Here is a 27,363-nt window from a genome sequence, read left to right as displayed (position 1 = left end):
ATGGGTGTGCAGGGCAGATGTGTTTTAATCACGAGTGTGTCTGGGAGAGTTACAGGCGATCTGGGGGTAGATTCTGCAGTGGGGGGCTATAAAAGAGAATACCACATATAATCCCCTTTATGTGTACTTTAGCAGACCCCCTCCCCCAGTTCCCTTGATTAAAGGCTTTAGAATGGTCTAGCAGAAAACAGAATGCTACATTTTCGAGGAAAATATTCCCCCTACCATTTCCAAATGTCAGTGAGATTTATCATATTGCGTTAACATGGGGTTCCTTTAGAACTCTAAATAGTTATCTGTTGATTGCTATAGTTTTTACAGTTGTTTAATGTCTACTTCAGAATGTAGAACATGGAAGTCTAATGTCTATCCTCAAATTATGTAACTGCTGTAATCTATGGATTGGGAGTGTTCTGTAATGCTGACCTTTGTCTTCAAAGTAATTGAATTACAGTAACAATTAAGATAAAGATGCATACTATAAATCCACGCTCTGAGCCGAACAGAGGACAATACCCCCGCCCCCTCCCTCCTTAATCTGGGTCCTCATTAGATTCCTTCCTAATGCCTCTAGCTTGTGGGGCTACATACATACACTTTCATTCGATATAATTTCAAGACAACAATCTAGCATTGGGCGGCACGGATGGTGCAGTGGGTAGCACTGCCGCCTCACAGCAAGGAGGTCCTGGGTTCAAATCCCTGTCGGCCAGGGCCTCTCTGTGTGGAGTTTGCATGTTCTCCCCGTGTCTATGTGGGTTTCCTCCAGGTACTCCGGTTTCCTCCCACAGTCCAAAGACATGCAGATTAGGCTGACTGGAGAGTCTAAATTGCCCGTAGGTATGAGTGTGTGAGTGAATGGTGTGTGTGCCCTGCGATGGACTGGCGACCTGTCCAGGGTGTATTCCTGCCTTTCGCCCAATGTATGCTGGGATAGGCTCCAGCCCCCCTGCGGCCCTGTTCAGGATAAGCGGGTTAAGATAATGGATGGATGGATGGAATCTAGCATTGGATGAAAGTGGGCCACTCCTGCGCAAATCAAACTCTCAGAAACAGGTTGGGTTCTTGACAGATATTTATTTGACTTATATGAGGGCCATAAAGAAGTAGTGGAAATAAAAGCACCTGTTTGTCCGTCTGTCGGGCGACAGCTGATTTATAACAGCTCCAGTAAATGTGCCCCTCCTGGATTCCTGAGAGTCTGACTGCACTGTCGTGGTGGCCTGCAGCCACTCAGCAGAAAAAACTTAGACAAGCCTCCATTTTAAAACAGAGAAGTGTGTGTGTGTGTATATATATTTTTGTCCTAGTTTTTCTTCATAGAAAAAACATAACAGTACCACGGTTACCAGAATGAGTAGGGTCGGGTGTAGGGTGTGTGCATACTTGTGTCTGTGCCTATGCATGTGTTTGTGGGTGTGTGTTTGCGTGCACACGTATGTGTGTGTATAGGTGACGTGTGTCACACACTGACAGGCAGTGAGCTGGTGGCTGCAGGGTACTCTACAGCTGGCAGCAGGTTTGCTTTAGCACCAACAAAACCACAGTGTTACATCCCGGTGGTGTGCATATCTGCAATTCCTGTGGGAATCCACCGGCAAAAATGGCAATACTGGCAATAGGAAGGCGGAAAGATCCATCTGAGTATTTTGCATAAAATTAATACCAACACACAAAAAAAACTAAAACGAAGACAAGCATAAGGGGTCAATTGCAGTGCAGTGTCCAGTTTCAATTGCTCAATCTTAGTCCACAGCTTTGGATATCTGCTCCAGTTGGTATGCAAATCTGTGGTCTAGAGGTTATACCTGCGGTTTATATTCCTGCTAAGCACACTGTAATTGACCCAACATGTCTTCTCAAAGTAAACATACTTTTTTGAAAGGCGTGAGCGCATTTAAAAACATTTTTTCCTTTACCATTAAAACATGGAAATCAATTAATTGCAGAATCATAAGCGGAGGCGTGATCCCTGAAAATTAGGTTTCATTCGTGCTGCTAATGTATGTTAGCAATCCACACACACAGAAAATGGCTGGATACACTCTCAGAAATACAATGGAGGTACATTTTTGTTCTTCAATTATCAAATTTACCAAATGTACCCTGAAAATACAGACAGTAATGTTCTCTATGGGTACAAATTAGTATGTTTTCCAAGCAAAAAAGGTACAACTTAATTATATATTGCTGGCTGGGGGTACTATTTTATAGGGTACCACCCCAGCGACAAGCATTTGTGCTGCTGTAGGCACTTTTCGTACCTGTATTTCTGAGAGAGCAGCAGGGCGGGACTGTGTGGCAAGGCCTGTAAGAGGCTTCACGTTCTGAGCCGTTTAACGGGCAGTCTGTCACAGCACTGTGCCTCCTCCTGTCTACACGAGTCGTTAAAGTGCTCCTTTCCGCTCGACGGATGGCGTCCATTTTCCTCACATGTCCTCTGTAACAGAAACCATAGAATACTCTCAGTGCATGTTTATGGTTAAACTGAAATGCAGGGACTCAAATCTGAGCCCAGAGTTGAGTAGCACTGCTGGTTTTTCCACTCTACCTGATACCTTGCTCTATGCCAGTTTGACCATCTTGAAAATTGAGCTGGTCATAAAGCTGGTCTAGCTGGGAATGAGCTGGTCAATCAGCTAGTGCTGGAAGCTTGTCTCGGCTGGTAGCTGGTCAACTACAGGCTGTTTCAAAATATAGCTGGAGCTGGTCAAACCATGTCAAGCTGGGAGCTGGTCTGAACCGGTCAACCAGCTAAACCATGTCGAGTTGGGAGCTGGTCTGAACTGGTGAACCAGCTACCAGACATTTCAAAACTTAGCTGTTTTTTTCAGCAGGGTAGTTAACTGCTCAGACCCTGGAATTGGAATTGGAAGGGAAGAATGAAAACCAGCAGCACTAATCGTTGGCAGAACCAGACTGTCGTGTCCCTGCTACAATGCATTAAACATGATATGTAGGACAGGGCTGTCTCTAGTCCCAGAGTGCACTGGTGTCTGCTGGGTTTCAATGCGTTTCAGCACAACAAATTCATGCATGTCAATGATTGGCTCGAGTCACACAACTTTTTTCCAAGGCCTACATTTGCGGCTGCATCATAATTCCCTTAAATCATAAATCTTGTAGTTTTATTTGAATTACAGACAAGTACTGACTCATCATGAGGCCAAATGTTTTTTAAGCGTGTTGTTTTGATACTCTGCTGGTGTTTTATACACTTATTTTTCTATAGGTGTTTTTCTACAGGTGCCCATTCATATTGTACAGGTGATTTGCACACTCATACTCTATAGTTGTTTTTCACGCTCATATTCTGTAGCTGTTTTGCACACTCATATTTTACAGCTGGTTTGCACACTCATTCTACAGGTGATTTCCACACTCATATTCCATAGCCATTTTGCAAACATATTCTATAGCCATTTTGCACACTCATATTCTATAGCTGTTTTGCACACTCATGTTCTTTAGCTGTTTTGTACACTCAAAATGAAATGTTTCATAGTTATCCATTAAGTGAGTAAAGTTACATCAGCGTTAATTTGTTGCTGATGTTCTTTAAGTGTAATTGTGTGCATATATAGTTAACTTTCATAATACCATAGAAATGTGTTTTATTTCAGTGTTTCTGACTTACAGCTCTTTTGCTGGGTCCGTTCTCAGCGACTGCGACAGCCTGGGTGTGGAGACCTGTTGCTTTTTCAAGCTCTGCAAAAATAATATTAATAATAATTTTAGCTGAAGCTTTTATCCAAAGCAACTTATAGTTGATTTGGCTAAGCAGGGGCCAATTCCCCTGGAGCAATGCAGGGTTAAGGGCCTTGCTCAAGGGCCCAACAGCTGTACTAATCTTACTGTGGCTACAATGGGGCTTGCACCACCGTCCTTTCAAGTCCCAGTCATGTACTTTAGCCCCTATAGCCTACCTCCACTCTAGAGACGGACGGCCCAACCCAAAGAAACCAACGAGTCATTAAATAAAGGCTCAGACAAGTCCCTTTATGTGTAAGCAGCATAGCCTTACATTCATTTTAGGGAGAGATGGGGGGCGGAAAGGAGTCCTCAGTGTTCAAGCTCTCTGAATCGGGCAACCAAAAAATCTCCCAGTAGTAAATCTCCATATTTCCGTCCCTCTCCATCTCAGCTGATATGCGGTGAGCGTTCCGGCACAAAATGGCCACCGCACAAGACCCAGGCGGGTGTTTCCTTCCACCCTTTCACCGTGTAGTGATGTGGGTTCACGAGAAGCGGCGTATCTCCCCACCCGGGGTTTGGCGCACCTGTAAGGACTTGGTCGATCTTGTCCACAACCAGCCGGGCGTCCTCTTCAGAGAAGCACATGGGGGGCTTGAACTTCAGCACATTCCTGTGAGGACCATCCGCACTCAGGAGGATCCGCTGGTCCTTCAGTCTGCGGCGGGAGATACATATATCATTTTAAAATAATTCATTTATAAATATATTTTTTTCATTTTATTAATATTTGCTGAAATAAAGCACTTTATTTGTATAGCACTTTTTGAGCATACAGCACAAAGTGTATTATTATTATATGGCCACTTATTGTCATAACCACACTGTTTGCATTGCTGTCGTTACCACAATGTTGTTTGTATTCCATGTTGACTATTTACCAAAGTACAAAAGCACATTTAGAATTTGAATGAGAGAGATAGAGACAAGTAAAGGTATGGAGGGAGGTAATGAGAGAAAAAGAGTGGGAGAGAATGGGAGAGAAAGAAAGGAAAGAGGTAGACAGAGAGGAGAAAGAGGGGATATGTGAGGACAGGGCCAATGCCAGCTCCCACAATGCAATGCTCTCCGTATGTTGTGTGGTATCCTACTTGGCCTTTGTCCAGGCTGCCATAATGTGTGTAATGAGTACTGTGCTGTTATTTCTACACTGTAAAGATGAACACTCACTTGTAAATGAGGTCCTGGGCTTCTGCAGTGGCTGGGGTCCTCTTCACCCGGTCTCTCACCAGCTCCACCCCCACAAACAGGCCTACGCCCCTGCAGAACAATGACATGGCGTGACCTCTGACCCTCTTTACAAGTAGGTGTTTTCATGACCCGGCGCTACCTGGGACAAAGATACAGTCGTTTTGGATTCAAATACTTTCTCTATGCTTTACTGAGCTTGTCTGGTGTATTGGAACTGAAATGCTCTCAAAAAAGTGCAAACCCCGCCTTCTGGTCCTCTTGGTTGGTTCAATTGTACCAGGCAAGATGAGTTGAGCAGAAAAAAGTATTTGAACTGTGGAGATACTGTCCAGTAAGAGTAATTTATATCAATCATTCCAGTATTTGTTTGTTTTTCCCTCCACCACAAACTGCTGTAAATTCTTCACATTTGGAATGTAAGGGGTGAATTTCCTGTTTTTCCCTCTTTCCCAGACGGAGAGTACAGAAATAGAGAAATGAGAGGTCGGTCGAGGCGACTCAGGCTCAGAGCCAGCGGAGTTTGGCAGTGTGTCAGAATGAGGTGAGTTGAAAGTGAAGCTCGGGGGAGGAAAACGAAAAGAACCTGCCAACACACCTGTATCCCAACACCTTGCTAAGGTGCCAGAGCTGGGTGTTTCCAAACTGATGAGGTGAGGTGCTGTGACCCCATAGCTCCGGGGTCAGCAACCTTGGTCCTAGAGAGCCGCAGGGTGTGCTGGTTTTGTTTTAAATAGATAGATAGCACATTTTCTATAGTGCTTTTCCCACCTTCAAAGCGCTTTACAGTGCTGAGGGGGAAACTTGCCTCAACCACCACCTATGTGCAGCACCCACCTGGGTCCACCTGCAGCCATTTTGGGTCAGAATGCTCACCACACACCACACCGTAAAATAAAGAACTGATTCAGACCCAAGAAACAAGGTGATGTTAGTAACAATGTAAGCCAGCACACCCAGTGTGGCTCTCCAGGACCAGGGTTGCCGACCCCTGCCATATCTGCAATGGTTTGTCCTGTTTACAACGCAGTAAAAACAGTCGATCTCCAACTCGGTCCTAGGGACCCCTGTGTATGCTGGTTTTTCTTGCAGCCAACCACCTGCTTAATTACAGTGGCTGAAACGTCATAATTTTTGGCCTTGGTTTGGTTTGTTATCATTTGCTTTGTCTTCAAATACTTCATTATCAACCAACTGGTATTAGTGCTGTCCACACTTTCACCAGTTGGGAACCATCTCAGTCTTTAATTTGATCAGGTTTAATTCGCTTCTTCTGATGTAATCATTTACAATAAAGCACAATAAACACAATCTGCACATGGCAAGCTATTCTATGAAGAATATAAGGTTCCACATAATGCAGCTTAAGAGGGTAAATAATCACCAATCCATCGGAAATCCATTTCTGGATTTCCTGTCATCTCATTATTTCATTACCACAATTGTTTATTACATAAAAAGTCTAAAGCCACAGCTCCAGATTTCAGGCATAGTCTCATTTAAATTGTCATGCCAAAGTCCAAAATGGCCATCGTACATGACCCAGGCGGGCGACCCAATATATGAGTGAATCAGCATTGGTGTATACAGCCTTTTTGAAAATTAGGAGAGAAAAATATGAATATGCTCTGTATTTTTAATGGGTCCTATTTATTTATTTTTCATTTATCCAAACAGAGGAAAATGAGGCAAAGCTACCTTACTTGACTTTATCTTAAAAGGTTTATATTGTCTCTTGCTGTGTGTCATGGCCACGGCCTAAAGAAGAAGTGTGTGTGTGTGTGTGTGTGTGTGTGTGTGTGTACTAACCTGCCACACAAGGGCTGTGTTATTGTGGGGATGTGCGTGTGTGTGAGTGCCTCCACAGGCCGCTTGGCACCTCCCCCTCTCCGAACTTCCACCTCACGCTCACGACTACTGTCTGTTCTGGCTCCACGGTGGTGGAATGAACTCCCCATTGAGGTCAGAACTGTAGAATCTCTCCCCACCTTCAAGCGCAAACTGAAGACGCACCTCTTCAAGCAGCACCTCTCCCCATCCCTCCCTACCTCCCTGTGAACCTTACTTGTTGTCTTTCTGTGATTAACTTTTTTGTGTATCGGTATTTTTAGTTGGCTAGGTAAGCAGTGTTTGGCTAGTTAAGTTTGGTCACATTTGCTTTGTTGTTTGTTTGTTTATTTGTTAAAAAAAAAATAGGCCCTAGCAGATGAAATTGTACTTCCCTCTAGGGTCTTTCAGCGCACTTCCCTGGTTATGGGTATGCACTTTGTTGTACGTCGCTCTGGATAAGATCGTCTGCCAAATGCCATTAATGTAATGTAATGAGTGTGTGTGTGTGCTAACCTGCTGCTGAAGGGCTGCGTTACTGCGGGAATGCGTGTGTGTGTGTGTGTGTTAACCTGCTGCTGGGGTGCAGGTATCGGTGTCAAGCCCCCGTGCCAGGTTACTACGGCAGGCAGGCAGGCTCTCGGGAAACAGGCCGGGGTGTGTGTGTGTGTGTGTGTGTATGTTTGTGCCTGTATGAGTGTGTGTGTGAGTGCGTGTGTGTGTGTATGTTTGTGTGTATGTGTGTGCCTGTATGTGTGTGTGCAAGTGCGTGTGTCTGTGTGAGTGTGCGTGCGTGTGTGTATGTGTGTGTCTGTATGAGTGTGTGTGTGTGTGTGTGTGTGTGTGAGAGGGTCAGTGTGAGTGTGTGTGTGTGTGTGCCTGTGTAAGTGAGTGTGCGTGAGTATGTGTGTGTGTGTGTGAGTGTGTGTGTGTGTGTGTGTGTGAGAGAGTGAGTGTGAGTGTGTGCGTGTGAGTGAGAGAGTCTGTATGAGTGTGTGAGTGTGTGTGTGTGAGAGAGTGTGTGTGTGTGGGGGGGGGGGGGTTCCTCTAACCTGACATCCCCGATCAGTGGGTGCTTCTCCATTTGCTGGGTGAGGAGCTGGCTCAGGTAGTTCCCCACCCGCAGGGCGTTGCCACGGAGATCCTCCCTCTCGATGACATCGAGGACCGCCAGGCCAATGGCACAGGAGACGGGGTTACCGCCAAACTGCCGGGGAAAGACCAAGAGCACACTAAAACACACTGAGTCACAAATTACCCTTCAAACTATTTCTATTAACTACAGCGAGTGCTTAAGTGCAGGAGCAGGGTGCTGTACAGGTGACACAGAGGTAAAAATGTAAATATATATATATATATGAACATTTCAAGTACATTTAATAAGTGAATCTGAAAAACTGTCCATATCAGTGTCTTCTTCTTATTATGATCTGAATACACTTTGGTCCACAGTATAAAGCAGTGTCCTCGCAGTATTATTTTATTATTGTTATTACATTAATAATTTTGGTGGCCCGGCACACTCACTGTGTTGAAGTACTCCATGCCGGAGGCCATGAAGGACTGGCCGATGTCGCGGGTGGTCACCACGCAGGACATGGGGTGTCCGTTGCCGATGGGCTTGCCCATGGTGACGATGTCGGGGCAGAAGTCCTGCCCCTGCAGCTGGAAGGCCCAGAAGTGGGAGCCTACCCTACCGAAGCCCACCTGCACCTCGTCAGCGATGAAGACCCCGCCCGCTCCCCGCACGTGCCTGCAGGGAGAGCGAGAGCGCCGTCGCAGCATCTCACCACCAGGGGGGCGGTGCGGGAACAGGGGGGGGGGCGCTAGTGCCCCTTCATCACATACAAACCCACTGAAGTACTGACAACAGTTTTCAGTCTATTACTCATCAAATATGATAACAATTAAATTAACAATAATAATAATAATAAACACCACAATCATCATCACCATCATCATTCTTCAGAAAGCCCATCCACACATGAGAACAGAGCCTTAACAGATACCAGACCATGAGGCCCATCCACACTCTGGAACAGAACCTTAATAGATACCAGACCATGGGGCCCATCCACACTCTGGAACAGAGCCTTAACAAATACCAGCCCATAGGCCCATCCACACACTGGAACAGAGTCTTAACAGATACCAGACTGAGGGGCCCATCCACACACTGGAACTGAGTCTTAACAGATACCAGACTGAAGGGCTCATCCACACTCTGGAACAGAGCCTTAACAAATACCAGACCATGGGACTCATCCATATACTGGAACAGGGCCTTAACAGATACCAGACCATGGGGCCCATCCACACATTGGAACAGTGCTTTAACAGATACCAGACCATGGGGCCCATTCACACACTGGAACAGAGCCTTAACAGATACCAACCTGAAGAGCTCATCTACACACTGGAACAGAGCCTGAACAGATACCAGACCATGGGGCACATCCACACACTGGAACACAGCCTTAGTAGATACCAGACAATGGGGCAAATCCACACACTGGCTAAACCACCCAGTATCCCTGAAGCAGTTCTTACTATGGTGAACAGAACTCTAGACTTTGTTGTGGTGAACAGAACTCTAGACTGCTATTGTAGTGAGCAAGAAGCCACTAATAAATGTTTCTGACTTCAAAAGAATGATAACCTATTCTCTTGCTTTTCTGTGATCAGGCTTCCATTGGTGTTTTTGACTGCAAGTGTAGTATCTTTTTTTTTGAAGGTAAAGTGGTGTAAAGAGAGGGATACCCTGCTCTAAGCATCAGAGTGAATGACACGGCGAGCCACTCGTACGTACTCTGCCACTTTCTGGAAGTAGCCTGGCGGAGGAATCACCTGCCCTCCGCAACTCTGCAGGGACTCGGCAATGAAAGCAGCAATCTACACAAGAGAAGAGCCATGTGAGTCCACCAGCCGCTGAGACCACCAGCAGGGTGGTCCAAACCCCATTGCTCTTCTCTCTGCGCACCTCTGGAAGGTTGGGATTAATATCCTTAAAATGTACAACCCAAAGGCAAAAAAACATGTTGTGGGAAACTGACCATGTGGGGACACAAATGAGTGTTCAGTGTGTTTGTTCTGTTACAGTTTGTCTTCATTTGTAAGAAAGACTGCATTGCATGGGGCTAACACAACACCCACACCCTACACACTTCTGCTCCCCGAGAAGCCCGATTCTCCATCAGCTGCCATGCTGGAGTTCTCAAAAAAATTACAAATCGCTGAGCAACCCACCATTTCCCAGCAAGCCTCACTCTTAGCTCTCACGACCCCCCATCTCCAGGAGGGAGTGGGGGCTGCAACTGGGATCTTTCTGGAAGAAAGTGTTAGGTCATTGTCCAGTCCACCTGGAACAAAGAGGTAAGGACCAAGACTGCTGTAGACTCTGCTCAGAGGATCTGGGCTGGCCTGCAAAGTAATGTGAGGTCACTGCCCCCCACCAGCCGCTGAGACCACCAGCAGGGTGGTCCAAACCCCATTGCTCTTCTCTCTGTGCACCTCTGGAAGGTTGGGATTAATATCCTTAAAATGTACAACCCAAAGGCAAAAAAACATGTTGTGGGAAACTGACCATGTGGGGACACAAATGAGTGTTCAGTGTGTTTGTTCTGTTACAGTTTGTCTTTGTTTGTAAGCAAGACTGCATTGCATGGGGCTAACACAACACCCACACCCTACACACTTCTGCTCCCTTAGAAGCCCGATTCTCCATCAGCCACCATGCTGGAGTTCTAAAAAAAATTACAAATCACTGAGCGACCCACCATTTCCCAGCAAGCCTCACTCTTAGCTCTCACGACCCCCCATCTCCAGGAGGGAGTGGGGGCTGCAACTGGGATCTTTCTGGAAGAAAGTGTTAGGTCATTGTCCAGTCCACCTGGAACAAAGAGGTAAGGACCAAGACTGCTGTAGACTCTGCTCAGAGGATCTGGGCTGGCCTGTAAAGTAATGTGAGGTCACTGCCCCCCGCAGACCATTCTCAAGCTGCTGCTTGTTTTAACTGTTTACTTGTAACTTGACTGACTTAGGTTTTGACTGTCTGAACTGAACTAACTCAAGAGAGAGATTGGAGGGCACCCGCCCCCCCCCCCAACTCAATAAATTGCACATTTGCATATGTTTAAGGATACATTAAACCCCTTTCTCCTTTCTGAGCCCAGGTGTAGCCCAGACATGACTGATGACCCCCCCCCCCACCATCTCTCAGACTAAGGGTGACCTCACATTAGTTTGCATGTCTGGCTGTATCCTAGAGTGAACAGGTTGGACATTTTCATACAGTCAAAACCTCAGTTAAACAAGGAAACAACTAAAACAAGCAGCGACTTGAGAAAGATCTGCAAAACCTGCAAAAGAATTTGCTTGAAAATGCAACCTTGTTCGACCAGCTCTGATCCACTAGTGGTTGAACTGTAAAGTGGGGTGCAAAAATCTGAGCACAAAATGGTTTAAATGTCTGTTACAATGAATCTGTATGTGATTGAAAGAAAACCTGAACTCTGAGTTAAACATGACACCTTTTTGCAATGTTAAAACAAGTGAAAATTTTACAATGCTTCTTATTTGAATTTTTTACTGTTTATAAATTATTTTAAAAAAGGAAAAGGGCCCTGTGCAAAAGTTTGGAAACCCTTTTGGATGATTCTTAGTTACTTTTTAAAAAGATGATTACTAAGGCCTAGACCCAGGTGATTTACTCGTTAAGGCTTCAATTAGTCCGTTGAGTATAATTTCAGGGCTGAACTTTTCATTCTGAAGTAACTCCATGCCTTCTAAAGTATCTGTTCTGAAGCTGTTCTGTCTGGTGTTAACAACCATGGGTTTCTCTAAACAGTTGTCCAAGGATTTCAGAATGAAGATCAAGAAGGAGAAGGCTACAAAAACTCTCAATGTTTCAAACTACCAGTTTCCACGGTCACAAATATTATTTAAAAAGTTCAGATAAATGGAACAGTTCAACTCAAGGAAAGGCCTGGAAGACCATGAAAGATTTCAGATAAATTGAGCCCTGGTGAGAAATGCTCAGAAGAACCCAGACATCACTGCAAAAGAGCTGCAAAAAAAGAGAAGCAAAAACAGGTCTAGCTGTTCACAGGACAACAATACAACATACTTTAAACAACAAAGACCTACATAGCAGAGCTGCCAGAAAGAATGACCTCAACACAAAATGAAGCATCTGAAGTATGCAAAAGAAAACAGTGAGAAGCTATGAGAAGGTATGTTCGGAGAAGAAAGGGTGAAGCCTTTGTAGATAAGAACATTATGCTTTGGGGTTGTGTGGCAGCTGGGGGCACAGGAAATATTGTGTGAGTGGAAAAGATAATGGATTCCACGAAATATCAAGAAATTGTAGAGGCTAATATTCAGTCCAGACATTGAATTTGAAGTGAGGTTGGGTATTCTAGCAAGACAATGATCCAATCATCAAAATCAACCATGAAGTACCTCAAGGAAAGACGGATGAAGGTTTTGGAATGGCCACCACAGTCCCCAGACTAGAATATTATTGAAAATATGTGGATCTCAAACATACCGTACATGCAAGGAGGCCAAATAATACTTATGAGATAGAGGTGTTCTGCCAGGATGAATGGGGAAAAATGGAAGAATTGAACGCAAGAAGTCCTAACTGACAGGGTTTCCAAACTTTTTCCTTCTTTTTTTTTTAACTGTAAAAAATTGTAATAGAAAGTAATCTTGGTTTAAAATTTAATTAAATGTGTCATGTTTAACGTTGTTAGAGGTCAGGCTCACTTCTCTTCACTTAGATATTAACTGTAAAAGGCTTTTTGACCAGGAGTGCCCCATCTTTTGCACACTACTGTAGCTATCTCAAAATGATGGCAGCCAGAGCTGGCAATCCCAATATTGATTTCCCCAAGGGCATATCTTGCATTATAGCCTCTGGTGTTGGAATTTTCAGGATCCCAATACATTTCTTCCACAGCTGGTACTGTGAGACCCTTCAATGACCAAATATTTGCACATTTACATCGCCAACAATTAAGCATGTTTTAGGAGAAAACCTTGCTAAGGAATGGATTATTATTGGATCATTTTTGTTTGCCCATTGTTTGTAGCACGTCGGAGCAGTCTTTGTTGATTTCCAGTGTGCAAGCCTAACTTTGGCCAACATTGGATCAACTGGTTTGTGCATATTGGGCTGTGGTGATGTGTGTTTTTTTTCCACTGGTGAATGAACTAAATATCTAAGAGAGCCTGCAAACACAATTTAAGAACTCCATTCTTTTAGTTAGGATTTGCAAGCTGCCAGATTAAATGTGCAATGTACAATTGTAATATCAGGTTTCAGTCAAGCCTCAAAGTTATGAGACCTTTGTTAAATTACTGCATCAGATTTCAAAGAAGGTGGACAATGAACTGATGAAATGATTAATCAACTTAACCTGGGGAAGCAAAGGCAAGCTGGGTATGTTTTAAGCAGTGACTGTGATAGGTTGATCACTATCTCAGATGAACCAATCATAAGACTTTGCTCCCCACAGAAGAATGCACCGGTTGGTTCAGACTAGTGAGTCACAGGTAATCCATGGTAGGTCCACCCATTTTGGATGTTTGATGCCTCAACTTCCTCTTTGTTGTTTTAGAAGGACCCCAAACTGTAGGGCTCATCCTAATCACTTATTTTTTATTTTCTTTGCTCCTGACCCGGAAATCATCAAGGTCCGCCATCTTTAAGGACATTCCAACCCATTAAATGTTCCTTCTAGAAGCTAGAGGTAGAAGTTAGGAACTCCCAATCTTGCCTTTGACCAAGCAATCATGAACGCTTCCTTTGCAGAAGTATTTTTTTGGTAAGCGTGGATCCACGATTGACCTGTGGATCCACCTCTCCCCGTCTGCCATGTGTGTAACTGACGTGGCTTCGAAACTGACGTTTCAAGGAGCAAGGACGTTCCGTTTGCCTGATTCATGTTTTCTCGATTTCCCCGTCTTCACTTATTTTTCTAGCCTCTAGAGTGGAGCAAGGAAAAGAAAAAAGAGGAGAGAAATAAGCGAATGGAATTAACCCGTAGAGTGATCGTTTGGGATTCGAGGCCCCAGCATACCTTGCGACCCTTCTTGTGGGCGTTCTGCAGGATGTCCCGGACCTCATCTGAGTAAGCGGTGGCAGGATCGGGGTGGTCCTCTCGATATTTCCCTCTGTAGATATCAGGGCTGGGAGCCTAAGGGACCAGACAAGCTCTTCTTAAAATCTGCCCCATTACACTCCAAAAAGGTGTTGACAGGGTTCAGCTGCCCCCACCGCAGACACAGGAGAACTACCAATCCCCCCGCCCCATGGCACTTTGCTAAATTCTGTGATTCATAATCTTCATGATGGGGGCAGCCTGTAGCCTTGTGGATAAGGTGCTTGACTGGTACCTGGAAGGTTGGTGGTTCAAGCCCCAGTGTAGCCGCAATAAGATTAGCGCAGCTGTTGGGCCCTTGAGCAAGGCCCTTAATCCCACATTACTCCAGGGTGCCTTGAGTTAGTCTAATCAACTGTAAGCTGCTTTGAAAAAAAGCATCAGCTAAATAACTAATGTAATGATGGTGAATCCCCCAACCCCGCCTTTTAAATCTTGGATCCTTCAATATAATCCAACATTACCACTCAGAGACACACGCTCCACTTTTTCCAAAACCTAGAGGGCAGATTTACTGTGAAGCACTCATTAGGACTTTGACCTTATCGTGACCAATATCAGCTCTTCCCTGCTTTTCTCTGATATGACGAGTAATAAAAACCTGCAGACAGTGTGGCCCTCCAGGAATGGAGTTAAACCAGCAGACACTGTGGACCTCCAGGACTGGAGTTAAACCTGCAGACACTGTGGCCCTCCAGGACTGGAGTTAAACCTGCAGACACTGTGGCCCTCCAGGACTGGAATTAAACCTGCAGACACTGTGGCCCTCTAGGACTGGAGTTAAACCTGCAGACATTCCGCATCCCTGCTATATCAGAGATAAAAAATGAAAAACTAACTCACAAAAAAAAACTAACAATCTTATGATTGACACACAAGTGTCAGCATGGTGGGTACCTTCATACGGGCTTTAGTAATCTGGAGGTCGTCACCTTGTGGTCCACAAAGAATCCGATACCATCTCACGTAAACACGAGCAGCGACAGGTTCCAGGAGAATACGCACCGGCCCAAGTAACAAACAGGGGGTGTTTTTTTATAGTCTTACAGGCATTAATAATTCACTGTGCCTCCAAGCCTCAGAGATTAGGACACAGACGTGTAACACAATAGAGGAGTCTCACGACAGCAGTATCGGACTTCCTTCTCCCTATATGGAAGACTACCGGCTGCTGTTTATGGCGTAGCCTCCTGCTGAACCAGTTTCTGGGCCCGCTCTGGAATGCATGCTGTCATGCGCTAACTAGCAGAGAGCGCATACTTTCACACAGCTGTGGCTCACATTATGCCAGGGTTCACTGTATTACAGTACATTTTAGGCATTCAGCTTACGCTCTTATACCAGCGATATCAACAATAGTAAATCTGTCAGCCCTGTATTTACCCCTCCTGCTGAAGGGGGATAAATCACACAAAAATAACAACAACAACTGCAGCAGAAATACGAAACAGTACAGCTTAAAAAAATATTAAATATATGTAGAGGAGGTAAATATTATGTACCTCATTGATATAGGGTGGAGGGGGAAGAGAGGCACAGCTCCAATAATGCATTACAATAAAATTTAAACATTTCTCCAAAATTAAAAACTCCATGGCTTTCAGTCACCAGTATTACGATGTTCAGTGTGTTTTAAAAAGTGACATTTCCAATCCCAGCCGATTCTGCAATGTCCCATGTGAACACACATGCAGGGAGAGAGAGCTCACCATATGAACACAATGAGGGGAGAGAGAGCTCACCACATGAACACACATCAGGGGAGAGAGCTCACCATGTGAACACACATGAGGGGAGAGAGAGCTCATCACGTGAACACACATGAGGGGAGAGAGAGCTCACCACATGAACACACATGAGGGGAGAGAGAGCTCACCATGTGAACACACATGAGGGGAGAGAGAGCTCATCACGTGAACACACATGAGGGGAGAGAGAGCTCACCACATGAACACACATGAGGGGAGAGAGAGCTCACCATGTGAACACACATGAGGGGAGAGAGAGCTCACCACGTGAACAGACTGGTCCCCGTCACCCTCCTCCATCTGGTGGAACTTGTATGGGCTGATGGCGATGAGGGAGGAGACATGGCCGTGGTATGCGCTGAAACCACATCCAAAAATGTCTTTTCAGTTATTGTTGAGATGTTAAAAACACCCATTATTCAATGTCAGAAAAAATGGTAGTCTAAGAATGCACTGAGGAAGGAAAATTTCATTCCTATATTTTAAAACAGTTTAAATACAAGGGTACGCACACCATGAATCAACAATGAAAACATGCATCATGTCAAACCAGCAGAGATGTTGTATAGAATACATTATTTCACTTACATAGGATGCATTTCCATTTACAGAGACATCTGAATAATTTCTGATTCAATAACACTTGAAAATATCAAGACTAGAAATCAAGCCAAAGTTTAGAACACAAAAAACAGAACAAAAACACAAACAAACAGAACAGACAAGTCTTGACTTTTTGGAAACAGAATTCCTGTTTAGCGCATTAACATGAAAACCAGTCCGCCATTGCTCCCAACAGACTGCTACTGTATACTGTATTTCACAACATTGTATTTTTCACTCAATATTCAATATCTGAATGCAACAATAATTTGCAGAACTGTCCATAATATTAAACGGTTTCACAATATCTCTCTCACCTTAATATTTTATTTAAATATATCACAGTATGTTCACTTTCTGAGTTATCGTCCCACTAAAACACTTCCTGCAAAGCCTCCTTGGTGTGGTTAGGTAAGAGAGGACAGTGCATGTGGCGGTAACACCACGTGAAAATACCGATCAGCTGGATTTGCATGTGCTGTGGAGAATGCTGGAGGCTTTGAGGCATGGAACCCCTGGAGCTGACATACAGCTATGACTACACGCTAAAGGTGGTGGTGAAAGGTGTTTTGCGTACTGGTTCAGGGTGATGATGTCTTTGTGGCCAGTGAACTGCCAGGCGAGCCTCAAGGCCAGGTCATTGGCTTCTGAGCTGGAGGGGAAAGAGGTCAGAGGTCAAAGGTCACAGGTTAGGAATAGGGGTGACAACAGTTCTGTATTAGCCGGGAACCACCAAAAAGGGTTTGTCGCCCTCGGTCCAGGATTTCCCTGCAAATTGTGCCTGCCGTCGATAATAATTACAAGAACGACGACGCAGATAAACAAAACAGGTGTCTGAAAACCTGACCAGCTAGACAGTTCACTCGTGCATAACCTACAAAATTTGAGTTGCTATTTCATTACACGGCCATTGGTTATCTCAAAGAAATGTTAGATCCATACAGCAACACACATTTTGTAGGCCGTTCACAAGAATCAACCGTTTTTGGGTTTATACTATGTGTTTGCCATTCGATTTTAAAATAAATAAATACATGTACATTTTGCAAACTTAAAATATATTGCAGTATATTCCATGTACATAAGAGGAGACATAATCTTCAGCCTGATTAGAAAGTCATCTGATGAGAACAGGAAAAACATGTTAGTAATGCTACACAACCAGCTGGTAACATTGTAAAAAAAAAATGTTTTTGTGCTACTGAAGACCACAGTCACACCCTTAAGGTTATGTTCTACCGAAAACGCATCCAGATCATTTCAGAGGTAAATATGTAGCTCATTTGCATACTTATAATAGATACAGTAAACGGAAAAAGGTCAATTTGACTGAACATTCGTTTTTTTCAGTGGAACAGGATCTTAAACACGTTACAACCCCCCCGCCCCCCCCCCCCGCTACTGCCTGACAAGTGTCACCAGAGTATCCAGAGCCTTGCACTGTCTGGTACTGTTCCTTTCTGTCTGCACTGACGCACTTGTGTGCATTATTTGGTACCGTTTGCACTGGTTTGTCTTCTACTGTCTTGTGTAGTTTGCTCTGCCTTTAGTGTCACTTTGTTTACATTTACAGTATATTGTTTGATGTATGCAAGTTACCCTGGACAAGGCAGTCTGATAAACAGGTACTAAATCATGTAATATTACTGAGGAAGATTTATGGGAGAGGGGCTATGCCTATTCTACACAAATAGAAATTGGAGAAATTCCGTACAGATTTTTTCACGCAGCGAGTGGTCACTTCGTGGAATAGCTTGCCAGGACATGTAGTGGAGGCAGAGACACTGGGGGGTTTCAAGACCAGGCTTGATACGGTGCTAGATACTATTTGGCTTTTAGACAACTAAGCAGTTGGTACACTTAGTGGTCAGAAAAAGGTGAGCACTGCTGGCCTGTTTTTGAGGGCTGACCACAGAAAAACAATGAAATCATATAACGTTAAGGGCAGAGAGAGAGAAGGCAGTTTATATGCCCAAAGCAAACTCAACAATTTAAAGCACGCTCCGCATGTCTGTCACTTTAACTGCGTGAAACAGACGGCGTATCTGTTGCATGGCGACAGATGTGACATTAGCCAGTAACAAAGTGCGTGGCGAGTGCTTGAGCTGCACAGCTGCCGTAGGAAGATAAAAATACAGCAAGCTTACATGCTGACTGAAGCAATATGATCCTGAGTGGACACACACACACAGACACACCCTGGGAGCTGAACTCTGCCCGAGAGGCAACTTTAGTTCCAGGGAATTGACTGGCTAGGCATTGGGCCATACGCCGCACTGACAGCAGTTACAGTACGTGACCGAGATCACTATCCCCAGACAGCTCCTCTGTCACTCTGAGAGGACACAGTCCAGAATGTTTTTCCCCTTTGACCTCTGGATGGATAAAACTATGTGATGAATATTGAAATAAGGACAGAACAATGCAGTTCACTCTCAGAAATAAAGGTACAAAAAGTGCCTAAAAAACCACAGCCAGGAATATAACATTCATTTGTACCTTTTTTTGCTTGGAAAACATACATTGTGCCCAAAGAGAACATTTCAGAAAATACATTTGGGGAAATTTGAAAAAAGTACCTCCACTGTGACTTTATTTCTGAGAGAGCACATGTCACTGGTTCCTTGGCGTGTTTATCTTTTGCATGTTTTCATGCGAATGCTGCAGATGTGGCCTGGGGCACACACGAGGTTGCCCGCAGAAAGACTTAGCTCACTTTGCGTAACACCTGCGGTATTCTGGGCTCCGGAGAGAGGGGTGGAATTCTTTCCCATGGCAGTGCACGTGCCGGCATTCCGCACGGGACATCTGTGTGTCAGGCTCAGCTCCCAGCCACACCGGTGGGTGTGACTTTGCGGGAGTCTGCGATTGGCTGTCTGCCCCGATACTGCAAAAGAACCAATGTTTTCTCTCTCCCTCAGTCACTTACTTTATCTTTACTGCTCTCTTTCTCTGTCTCTCTCCCTCCCTCTCCCCTCTCTCCCCCTTTCTCTCTCTCTCTCAGTGAAAGACGCTCTCTCTTCTCCTGCCGTCTGTTCTGAAGGGAATGACAGCTAAGCATCTGAACTGCGAGTCTTCATAAATCAGATCAGAAATCATCTTCCAAGTTTTTCCTCCCTAACTTCTGAAATTCTCCTCTGCTTAAACATTAAAGTTATGTTCAACCGATTCTAAATAAGACATGTTTGAAGATAGTATTGAACCATTTTCTTTTATCACCAGTTGGCAATAGTCATTTTTCTATAAAATTCTGATTTTCATGAAGAAAAATTACGAAATTTCAGGATCTAACAATGACATTCATGATGCTGTACCCGCCCCTAAAGATTATACCAATAAAATAATTGGCTCAAAGCACTCGTGGATATGGAGTAAAGGTTTGCAAAGTTTCATCATTACAGGAAGACTGAAGCATTTTTCTCAGTGCATAGAGTCCTGTAATATCGTCCAAAGGTTTAGACAAAATCGACTCCAAAAATAGAGATGGTAAATCATGCTGTAATCATTCAAAGGGTGGTATTATCCTAAGAGTTGAATACGTAGTTGAGGAACGATTTTCAGAAAAAGAGAACAGAAAAAGGTCAATTTGACTGAAAATGTGATTTTTTCAAAGTGGATCAGAACCTTAAATATGCCATTTTCACAAGCACAGAGACACACACACACACAAATGCACAACACACACACGTGCACACGTGCACACACACACACCCAAATGCACAACACACATTGCTTAGCAATGTTGGAGTGCATTTTTGTGGCTGAAATTTCGAAGGTTCTGTTTACATAATCCATGGGAATAGACTACAGCACTTCACTGTGTCTCTTTCAATGTGAGTAGTAATAAAAACTGAACTTCTCATTTCATAATTCACTTTCTCAGAACACATACCTTACCTCACAACTCCCTGTAAACCATTCACTTTGCAAGATGGCTAACTTTGTAGGTTATACAAATATTGACGTTGTGAGTGATTATTAATGGAGATTCCTGGGAAAAACAATGTATCAAGTAAATCCATAGACATCCGCCTCCCTGTATAAATAATATAAACTATGTTAAGCATACAGCAGAAGGCTGAATATCTAACCAATGTTAAATATATTACAGTGTTTCACCATAAATAATTCAATTATTTACAATTATTTACATTTCATACAATTTTGTACTTTCACTATTTAAAAGTCTGCTTAACCCCTGACTGAGGAGAAAAACAGGTATTTTAAGTATTTAATTTTTTATATACAAAAAAAAGTGTCTTGGATGACAAAAACATGTTGAAGTGAAAATATTTTTAAAGATATATTTTATTTTATTTTAATTGAATGTCCCTTATGCTAAGAGAAATACTGTTTAGAGCTCACAAAAATGCAAAATGTAATGTCCTCATTTGCATACCCAGAGTTGTGGCTGTTTTTTACAGTGCAAACCCTGAGTTGTGGGTGTTTTATAGTGCATACCCAGAGTTGTGGCTGTTTTTTACAGTGCATACCCAGAGTTGTGGGTGTTTTTTACAGCGCATACCCAGAGTTGTGGGTGTTTTTTACAGCGAATTCCCAGAGTTGTGGGTGTTTTTTACAGTGCATACCCAGAGTTGTGGCTGTTTTTTTACAGTGCAAAGAGTTATATACCCAGAGTTGACAAAGTAGCAGACGGAGAGCCGCTTGGGCAGGGTGGCCTGCAGCCGCTGGGCGTACTGGACCAGGTTGTCATGGAGGAAGCGGGAGTTGGTGTTGAGTAGCTCCATCTGCCTGGCGCCGGCTTTCACCACATCCGGGTGACTGTGGCCCACTGCGGAGCAGAAGATCAGACATTACACACCAACACACACCAATTTCAGACCTGCCACACACCTGCTACACGACCGCACACACCTGTACCAAACCTGCTCCACACTCAGTGCAGCACCACTCCACACTTATACACACACCTTCCCCACCTCTGCTGAACTCTATAACGCACCTGTTCCGTACCTGCTCCAGATCCATATGAAGTCTTCTACACATCTACACACACACTGACTGCTCGCTGAACGACACACACACTAAACACGGTGGTGAGGGAACTGGGTCTGTAGCTCAGGGATTGCAGGAGATTCCCAGCTGAGCTAATGCTGTCGTACCCTTGAACACAGCACTCAATGAACATCCACTGTGTCAGCAATTCTCCATTACATACATTACATTACAATTATTTAGCTGGTGCCTTTACCAAAAATGATTTATAATTGATTAGGCTAGGTAGAGGCCAATCCCCCTGGACCAATGTGGGCTTAAAGGCCTTGCTCAAGGGCCCAACAGCTGCGTTGATCATATTGTGACTACACTGGGGCTTGGACCAGCAACCTTTTCCACTAGGCTATAGGCTGCCCCCCGCTTCAGCTGTGTAAATGGATTTGGTAACACTTTAAATTACAGCCTGTTAATCACCTAGTAACCTGTGTAAATACCGGGTACTTCGGTAACTATTTTGATTTCAGAGGCAAGTACTATGAAACAGGATGTAAAACGTATTTGCATAGTACTTACGTATGGTGTATATTGACTTTGTTTCATAGTACTTACCACTGAAATCAAAGTACTTACCTAATAATTGCACAAGTAGCTGTGTACTTACCAAGTAAATATTAAGTAATTAACGGGCTGTAAAATAAAGTGTTACCATGTATGTATTTCATGAATAAGTCTGTGCAGTCCTTTCAATCAGGCAAAGATTATTAAACCAAACATAATGTGGGCATTGTGTAGCAGTCAAGGAGAAGGACTTTAAACCTGTAGGTTGTGGGTACAATTCTCAAGCCCTGCTGTTGCACTTGACCGGATCATGTTTATGCTGTGCAGACTGACCTTTGACCACTGAGCAGTTAATGATCATGTGACCCTTCCATTGGGAAATGTAGTCTTATCTGATAGGTGGGCATATAACTGCCGAGAGTTACAAGCCTAAGTTTGATACAGTGCTGGATACTCTTATACTCTTATGTTCAAATGTACTAGCAGTGGGGTCTCTACATTAGGGGCCGATGGGGTCTGGCCCCACCACTAGTTGGCAGTATTGCGTTCTTATCTCTCTTTGACTTTCTTAAAAGCCACTGGCATAGCCAAGTTCAGGGAGATCATAGCCTATTTAATGACTGTGTGTGGTAGCATAATATTTGAATGGATAATTACACCAGCTCTCCTGATTACCTTTATGTGCGATCAAATACTAAATTGGCAATGATAATGCCAAACTATGAACCACTTCATGTTCCTCCCGAATTTTAATAATTCCCAGGCCCCCGAGCATATACACTCGCTGGCCTGGGAATGTTGTTAACCAGGTCTAACACTAGCACTCATACAATTCCAGTGGTTACCCTTAAATTCTAGTACACTGTCGCTCTGGATAAGAGCACCTCCTAAAATAATGCAATATAGTTCTTTTCAAAGCAGCAGCAGGATGAATCAATGTGGGGGAGGCTGGTTTGGAACTACAGGATGTTTTGCCCTCAGAGTTCATCAGAGATGGCCAATAGAACACTCCCGTTCAATTTTGACATCAGCGAACAATTTTATCGTTGCAAAACTCTACTGCTGTAGCTACTACCTATTATCAGTGAAGCCTTCACACATATATACATATATTCAGGAGCTTTGCCTCTATCAAAAAGCACTGCAATTACTGTTAATTTACTATATACAGTTGTTAATCACATCTTAAAAAGCCTCCCTGGGATGATTCTGTGACCAAAAGATACCAATACAGAGAAAGCACAGTTCCCCACTCCTATTTTTAACACCAGTTTTTCTTTCCATTTGCCATTTGAAATGACCACTTGTAATTGTACACCTTGCATTGCTGCCGTGACCTATGTTAACAGCATACTGTGCAGGATTTTTTAGCCTAGCTGTGGTCCGGTGTTTACAAGAAAAGAAGCCTCCAAGAAGACGAGAGGACCAGAGTAAGACCCTAGAAGAGTTGCTATTGGGTGATTCGGTGGGGGAATGGAAGCTTTAACCAATTAGGAGTCTCCTTTGAGAGGGGTTCCCAGGCCACACAAAGTGTCTCTGGCACTACTGTACTGTATGTGCTGGCAAGGATGGAGACAAACCTGAGCTTCCTTTATAAGGCTAATTTCCTGTATAGGGGTTTCAGCCACTTTCAATGTGAAGTCAATGGTGCAAAGCGGTAAAAATATAAGTAAATAATTATTTACAGGAAAACGTAGTAATGTTTTTTTCTTGACCTAATGTCTCCCCCTGTGCCAAGTTATTGTGTTATTAGCTCAACGAAGTAACCCGTGATCATGATTTCCGTGGTTTCAAAATGCTTTTCACTAGCTCATGGATAGTCAGTGGGTGATGTAACAGGCACTTGGTCCATATTCTTTCTACAGGCAATGGTTGTACCACACACACAGAAGAAAAAGCTACTCGATATGGGAGCAGAGTTTACCTGTAACAGAATTCCCCCTGTGTCCCTACCAGATGCCCAGGGAGCATGTGTCAAGGGCCGTACACACAAATAACTATAACTATAAACAATGCCTATAACTGTATCATTTACATTTTACATTTTAGTCATTTGGCAGACGATTTTAATCCAAAGTGACTTACAAGTGCATAGGTTCTTCCACAAGTCAAAGCATCACATCCCTAACTAGGAAAATACATATGTTCTAAACATATAGTCATCAAACATATAAGTGCAATTCTTTTTTTTTTTTTTTTTTTGGGGGGGGGGGGGGGGGTTAGACAAGAGAGATAGGGATATCAGAAAGGGGGGCGGAGGAAATCAGGAGGGAGGACTAAGGTAGAGTATAGATTATGATGAGGGCATCCACACTGCTGAATCATAACAAATAAATAGTCTCTCTGCTTTGTCATCTGCCATTTTGAACATGCTATGATGATTGCATGATGAAGCATTTTGAATAGCAGTCAGTATTTTACCATTCACACAACTGGGGAAAAATCATTCTGAAAGTGATCCCAACGATATTGTTTGTCGCTGTTGTTGTCGTTATACTTGTGGTGTGAGCTCCGCCATCCACTCGAGCCGGTAGCTGGTATTTCAAGCTGGTCATAGCAGGGTTGTTATAGTTATTGTTGTTGGGGTGGATGGGCCATAAGGTGTACTCACCATGAGCCACATTGTTAATGCAGTCCAGATACCGCTCGCCGTTCTCATCATACATGTACTGGCCTTTGGCTCGGACGATTTTCATGGGATCCTGGCTAAAGAAGACCTTGCATGACGGGCTGAGAGGAAGCAGATCAAACCAAAGTTATGTGGGCAATAAAGTTAAAAACAGGCACCCAACACAGTGTAAAATGGGAGAAAGAAGAAGAGCAGTTAGCACTCCGGTTGTTTGTATCCCAAATCTGTGGAGAGATCTCAAACAATGGCACGCATACAAGGAGGCCAAAGAATATTTCGGAGCTAGAGGTGTCTGACCAGGAAGAAGACTTAACTGGCTACCCAAAATTCTTGTGCAAATGCAACTACGCAAATCCCCATGTTTCAACCTGCCCTGTGTTTGTTTGCGCCTCATTTTCCCCTATCAGTTGTTAGGCACCCATTTATTTTACGATGTATTTGGGGAAATTTTACAGTCACTTAATAAAAAAGCGCAGCTAAGTATCGCCCCTTTTCTTGACACAAGCTCAAAAATGACGTACCCAAAATAAAATAACGACTATTCTTGACCCCTTTTGACTACAGGCATAAGGTAACACTTTGGGGTTTGTTTTCCAAGTGTCAGAAAAACAAAGTTACAGAAGCTCAAACACAGTGAAACTTTCTGTTTAAAAAAGTAAATTAAAAAAAATCTGTTTTTGACTGGATACAGATTATTGTACCTGTGGTTTATGCACTTAGAATCACAATGGATCCAAGTCACAACACTGGACAAATCCCCTTTCAAATTTGAGGACAACATCGCCAAAAATGAGCATTCCGTATAGTTTTTTCTATTCAAGGTCTAGGCAGTGTTCCAAAAATGACATTTGGAGACTCAAAGAGAACAACTAAATGATATTATGGGTCTTATGAGGTGTAACATGCTGCATTTTACTTACTGAACTATACAACACTTTTTATCCTGAAAAAAAGTGTTTGCACTTCCCCCCACCTGTCACCCTCCCCCTACCGCTCTGTCTCAACCTCCCCTCTCCTTGCAGCTATCCTCAGACAGCAACAGGTCGAGAAGATGCAATTAATTATTCAAAAGCAGGCTGGATCCTTATATATAAGCACAATGAAAAATGTTTTTTTTTTCTATAGATATAAAATGGTGCCACATCACTGAAAATGCCCTCTATTGTGTTGTCAATATTGTTTTCACTGTCTTCACTCAGACAAGTGATTTGCAAGCATACAGACACTTATTGTTTTTTTGGAGAGCATTCCGGGATGACAGAGACAGTCTACATTCCGGATTTGGTTAGAGAATCTTACCCTTATTAGGCTAATAAGATTAACCATAACAGTTTCTGTTACGTCTGAAAATAAATGGCTGTTTTTGCAGGTTTGATGATGTGCAGTTTTGAGAGAAAGTGTCATATAAACAATATAACATAAACATAATATAAATCTACATAATAGGCTACATTGTTTCAATAGTAAGAACAATAATTATAACACTCGCATGATGATATTACATATGCATTATTATTATTATAAGTGGATTTCGAAAATGCAGAGAAAGTGAGGTTCCCCCACACTTGTTTTACCACCCACATGTTACAAAATAAGGAAATGTTGTTGCTAAAGCAATGGCATGTTAAAATAGATTGTAGCTACAGCTAGAACCGTCAGTTTGAACGTTTTCAAACAGTATATCCTGTTAGCATAGTGATCGAAAATTGCAGGCTGAAAAAGGAATGAATGCAACCCCCCCTTCCCCCCCAAAAAATAAATACAAATAAAAATAAAAACTCGTCAGCCCAGCCCTGAGCCGATGGGGGGGCTAAAAGTGTAGACCACTTGCGAGTGTTTGGTCGCGTCAAAGTTTTCCTTCAGATTTCCGCTCATCATCTGGAGTAGGTGTAGGTCTATGTAGGTCATTTCGTAGAAACGGGGTAATGCTTCCTCACAACACTGACAGGTTTTAGGATTGATTACATGGCATTACATGGTTTCAAAACAAACCGATGTAGACTACCCCACTTTTAAACATCTCGCTTCCGATTGTTGTGGTAACGTATAGGTTACTGGAACTATTTTCAGTCATAAAACTGAAAATAAAACTGTACAATCTTTTCATGATTAATGCTTATGATTAAATAACGGAGTACAGTACGGAGAACCTGTATAAACTATGGACCTAGTAACCTAACCAGAACGCAAACTTCATCCAACATACTGGAAATTAGACTCGAGTAACACTTTTAAAGAGAATCTCATTGACTGCAATCTCTTCTTACCCGACGTGTTTCCTCCTCAATTCGATCGTCTTTTGTTTGTCGTAAATTTCCGCCATTCTTAACGGGTGTTGTGGAGTTTCCTGTCACCCACGGTCTGATCTCGGTAGCTGGAGCGCATCGGCGAATAAAGCGTCTGAAGGCTGGCTTCCCCCTCCTCCCGGGGTCCCCTCCGTGTCATGGGCAGGTTAGGACTCACCTTCAGCGACGCAACACCGCCCCCTGCGAATGATTTAACTTTAGGCTGCTAAATAGAAAATAAAACCTCCCTTCAACGATCAGATCAGTCATCTTACTTGGACCGGTTTAACAGGTGTAAATTAAGTACTGTAGGTTGAGTGGCCAGAGGAGTCTAGATGCAATATAATACATTATTATAACAAAACTTATTGTAATAAATTGACTCGAAAATAATCATCATTTTGGATTCTAATATGAAAACAGTATTTTACCATCATTTGTAAACGGTGGTAAAACTGAAATCAACTTACAACTTAAATACTGATATCGTATTTTTCCTATAAACTCAATATAACAGAAAAACAGATATACAATGAGAAATACGTGAAAATGAACACAACATTGCAGGCAGCATCAATCACACTCAGAACAGGACGGGTATGGCACGAGATACTACCACGCAACTTCCACATGCCATAAAACCTACATAA

The 27,363-nt window shown here is 43.3% G+C and overlaps 1 protein-coding gene across 1 annotated transcript; it reads right to left on the bottom strand.

Moving 5' to 3' along the window:
• Positions 1–1,062: 1,062 nt before the first annotated feature.
• On the bottom strand, positions 1,063–26,862 carry etnppl (ethanolamine-phosphate phospho-lyase). The gene is made up of 13 exons (XM_061246563.1): positions 26,696–26,862; positions 24,411–24,529; positions 20,918–21,077; positions 16,863–16,937; positions 15,947–16,040; positions 13,854–13,970; positions 9,578–9,660; positions 8,296–8,521; positions 7,821–7,975; positions 4,924–5,013; positions 4,281–4,411; positions 3,638–3,708; positions 1,063–2,440 (listed from the first exon to the last, which is right to left on the bottom strand). Exons 1-13 carry the CDS (start codon positions 26,749–26,751, stop codon positions 2,321–2,323), a joined length of 1,497 nt encoding a protein of 498 aa, XP_061102547.1. The 5' UTR covers positions 26,752–26,862; the 3' UTR covers positions 1,063–2,320.
• Positions 26,863–27,363: the final 501 nt, after the last annotated feature.

The sequence above is a fragment of the Conger conger genome, chromosome 6 (genome assembly GCF_963514075.1).
Source record: "Conger conger chromosome 6, fConCon1.1, whole genome shotgun sequence".
NCBI classification, from domain to species: Eukaryota; Metazoa; Chordata; class Actinopteri; order Anguilliformes; family Congridae; genus Conger; species Conger conger.
This window is presented reverse-complemented; position numbering and strand designations above follow the sequence as displayed.

What these genes read in the sequence shown, in the direction of transcription:
- etnppl (XM_061246563.1), bottom strand. Translation starts at nt 26,751, where the DNA reads ATGGCGGAAATTTACGACAAACAAAAGACGATCGAATTGAGGAGGAAA. An exon ending in TGCTACTTTGTCAACTCTGG is followed by an intron (nt 16,938 to 20,917) that starts GTATATAACTCT and finishes TTTCCCCTCCAG; the next exon opens with CTCAGAAGCCAATGACCTGG. An exon ending in GCCCAGGACCTCATTTACAA is followed by an intron (nt 4,412 to 4,923) that starts GTGAGTGTTCAT and finishes CTCCCGCCGCAG; the next exon opens with ACTGAAGGACCAGCGGATCC.